The 3,578-nt window shown below is 42.1% G+C and overlaps 1 protein-coding gene across 1 annotated transcript; it reads right to left on the reverse strand.

Moving 5' to 3' along the window:
• Window positions 1-2,075: 2,075 nt before the first annotated feature.
• Window positions 2,076-2,897, reverse strand: LOC311149803 (transcription factor HES-2-like; the record flags this gene model as incomplete). The annotated part of the gene is made up of 3 exons (XM_084187030.1): window positions 2,076-2,392; window positions 2,512-2,695; window positions 2,808-2,897. The coding sequence occupies 3 exons, from the start codon at window positions 2,895-2,897 to the stop codon at window positions 2,076-2,078; spliced, it is 591 nt and encodes a 196-aa protein (XP_084043156.1).
• Between the last annotated feature and the right edge of the window lie 681 nt (window positions 2,898-3,578).

A 3,578-nucleotide genomic window follows, 5' to 3' on the forward strand; every position in this document is an offset into this window, starting at 1 on the left:
CTATGGGACTCCCAATCACGGCCGGTTGTGATACAGCCTGGAATCGAACCAGGGGTTCTGTAGTGACAACCTCAAGCACTGAGATGCAGTGCCTTAGACCGCTGCGCCATTCGGGAGCCTCTTCTCAAACGTGCCTTTGTATTTTGGCACTGCGCCAGATCAAGTCCATGGAAATACAGTAGCCACAGATGTAAACCACTCACTCCTGAGTGGCGCAGTGGTCTAAGGCACTGCATCGCAGTGCTAACTGTGCCACTAGAGATCCTGGTTCGAATCCAGGCTCTGTCGCAGCCGGCCGCAACCGGGAGACTCATGGGCGGCGCACAATTGGCCCAGCGTCGTCCAGGGTAGGGGAGGGAATGGCCGGCAGGGATGTAGCTCAGTTGATAGAGCATGGCGTTTGCAATGCCAGGGTTGTGGGTTCGTTTCCCACGGGGGGCCAGTATAAAAAAATATGTATTCACTAACTGTAAGTCGCTCTGGATAAGAGCGTCTGCTAAATGACTAAAATGTAAATGATGTATATTTTAGTATCTTTCGGTTTTCTTTCCCCATAATTTCAGATTGCATATCTCGTTCATATGCATCATCACTGAAGTGCTTGCTACACACATGCAGTGATGCAAGGTTGGCTGCATGAGTATTTACATCGTATTTACTATTTCTAATTGCTATTAACCATCCTCTGCATCTCGCCGTATCTTTTTCCCTTGATTTCGTGTATAAAGTGCAGCCAGGGACAGAACACCAGCTTGCTCTTGCTGCCATATCTTTTTCCACTTTGCGTAACTAACTTTACCTGTGATATGCCTATCTATCAACTTTCGCAACAGCTCTTCAACCCCCCGTCTAGCCTCATCCTTCAGCTCAGGATAGACAAAATGGCAGGCTCAGGCTGTTGTGCCTTTAAAATGAATAACAAAATACAGATTTTGTTCATTTAATTTCTTGAATCTATACTGACCCCTAAAGAGACATTGAAATACAAGACAGTAAGAGCAATTGAATACTGGTCTCATAAACGGATGTGTCCAAAAACAGAATAATCCATCCATTGGCTTCACATCAGCCAGAAGGCAAAAGCATCTCCTAATTGTAGTATGTCTTTATACAGAAATATATGCTGGAAAATGTCATGCTGAAGGTGCATGTAAATATTGGTTATATAGATTACAATGCATCATGATGCTATTATGGGACTCATACTGGTGAATTCTGGAGCAATTTATCTTAGCATTACACCACTTGATATGGGCTTTTTTTTCTTTATTCCTTTTGTTTGAAATGTCTCTATGGGCTACCCCCATAGCCCTTACCCCCAAACCAACCATGCAAAGGGCCTCTTCCTGTGCAAATGCACAATCAGAAGTTATGAGCAGCGCACCACCCCACAATGGGACGAATGGGCCTTTATGGTGATCAACTGCTGTGCAAACAACCAACTAGTTATAGCATTATTCCTTTAGAGCCATTTTAATAAATAAATAGATACTTTTAAAAGAAACACATGTTCAATCCAATGTTTCATGCTGTTGGAATAATGTTACCAATAATGAGATAAAATACAACAAAACAGTTTTCCTTTTTTTTTTTATAATGAGCTTTTATTGAAAGTATATGATCAATGATACAATATTTTAAGTGTCATAGGATACATCCACTAAATTGTGTTGTTTTCATATAATAAATAATACATTACTATAACACACAGTGTTTACAGTCTACTCCTTTGCACAGACCAAAAATACTTAAGTCAATAGTGCAAACCTCAAACAAAATAACCCTTGGGGTTTTACAATTGTGTTGTCTACAACCCAAATCTTGGAAACCCCAAAGAGGATTGCATTTAGCCTAACAAAGATCATAGAATTTGTCTGCTCATAAAATCTGTGCTCATCTGGTTTTTCTGTGAATAAATACATTACTAGCCAAATATGTAATAACTCCCTCATCTCTTCCAGTTAATATCTACATCTAACAGCTTTCACATCAGTTATTTTCTGGAGTATAAATTAAATAAATTATATATGATAAAGATTAATCACAAAACAATGCAAAGGGAGCCTCTGTCTAATCTACCAGGGTCTCCACATGTTAGCATTGACAGCTTGTGGCACTGGCTGGGGCCGGTTGGGAAGCGAGTTCGTGTGGCTCTCGATTCTGGAGCCAACGTTGGCTTTGAGGCTCAGGAGTCTCTGCTGAATCTGGGGGAAAGCCCTGGAGCTCTGGGCGCAACAGTTCTGACAAGCTGGGTCGACGGACGCAGACATGGACTGTTGGATGAAGTCGTTCACCCTCTGGCACGCGTCCTTGTCCAGGTTCGTTTTGGGGATCAGAGCGGTGACGCGATGCAGGCAGGCTTTGTACCCTTCTTTGTAGCTGTCTGATGAACCTGGGAAAAAAATAGGTGAAAGTTTAGTTTAATGACCCAATGGCAATCATAAAACGTATAAATACAATACAGTAAACATATAAAACATGATATAATTAGCTTTCTGAAATAATACTCACTTTTGACTGGGGATGAAGGGAGATCTCTGAGGAATCGGACGGTCATCTCCAGAATATTGGCTTTCTCAAGCTTTGAGTATGGAGCGTTGTCTTTGCCGACCAGAGGGAGGATGAGAGTCTTCAAGTGACCGAGGCTGTCGTTGATACGTGCGCGCCTTTTCTTTTCTAACAAAGGCTTTAGAGTCTGAAAGAAGCGATAAAACAGCCATTAGTAACTCGAAAAGGGTATAGCATTGAACGAAAGCTACAGTATAGCGAGTTGATGATAAACACATTTGACTCTTGGTTTCTCTTACCTTTCTCAGTTCGTTCGCTTCTTTCCTCTGGGCCACGGTGGACCTTGAGGGGAAAAGCTGGGTAGTCTCAGGAGTGATTCTTGGAGTCATGTCTTTAGCGAGTAGTTGTGCTTTTAGGAGAGTGGCGATGTGCTCTTTGCGAGGCGGTGAGCTGCGGTGTGCTGAGGAGCGGGAGAGCGCTCTATTTATGCGAGTCTCGTGCGTCGAGGGGGAGGGACCTCCATCTTTTGTATTGGAGTCTTGACGCAGGGGACTATGCCTTTGGGACAGCAAAACATGCACTCATAACTTGACCATCTGGCCTGTGGGGATATGGGATTGAATTCTGGCTTCCACAACTGACATGTCTCACTGGTGGTATTGCATTTTGTGGTAGCTATAACTTTATAGATATTTAAAGTTGAATTCATTCATGTGCACCATCTCCATCCTTGCATATAACCTAAATGCTTATATAACACGTGGGGCCCTAAACTATCCTGAAAGCCAATTTAAAGCTAAAACTGTAAAATATGATAACATCATGTTTAATAATTTATTCAGTTGCATTTATTAGATAGCCTACAACTTGCTTATTGGCACATTGTAAATTGCTTTATTGCCACAGTGGGCTAGTGGAACATAATGCACTTGGGGGGAAGTTGTATCAATAGTTCTTATAATCATGCTTCTATTCAAATGTAGATTATGGGTCTCGGTTTGTTTACTTCAGTCTTGATCTAGAGTTAGGACACAGGCAAATGTGGCCAGACAAACGTTCTAAAATATGGG

This window comes from Coregonus lavaretus (genome assembly GCF_964263955.1).
Source record: "Coregonus lavaretus genome assembly, chromosome: 22".
NCBI lineage: Eukaryota > Metazoa > Chordata > Actinopteri > Salmoniformes > Salmonidae > Coregonus > Coregonus lavaretus.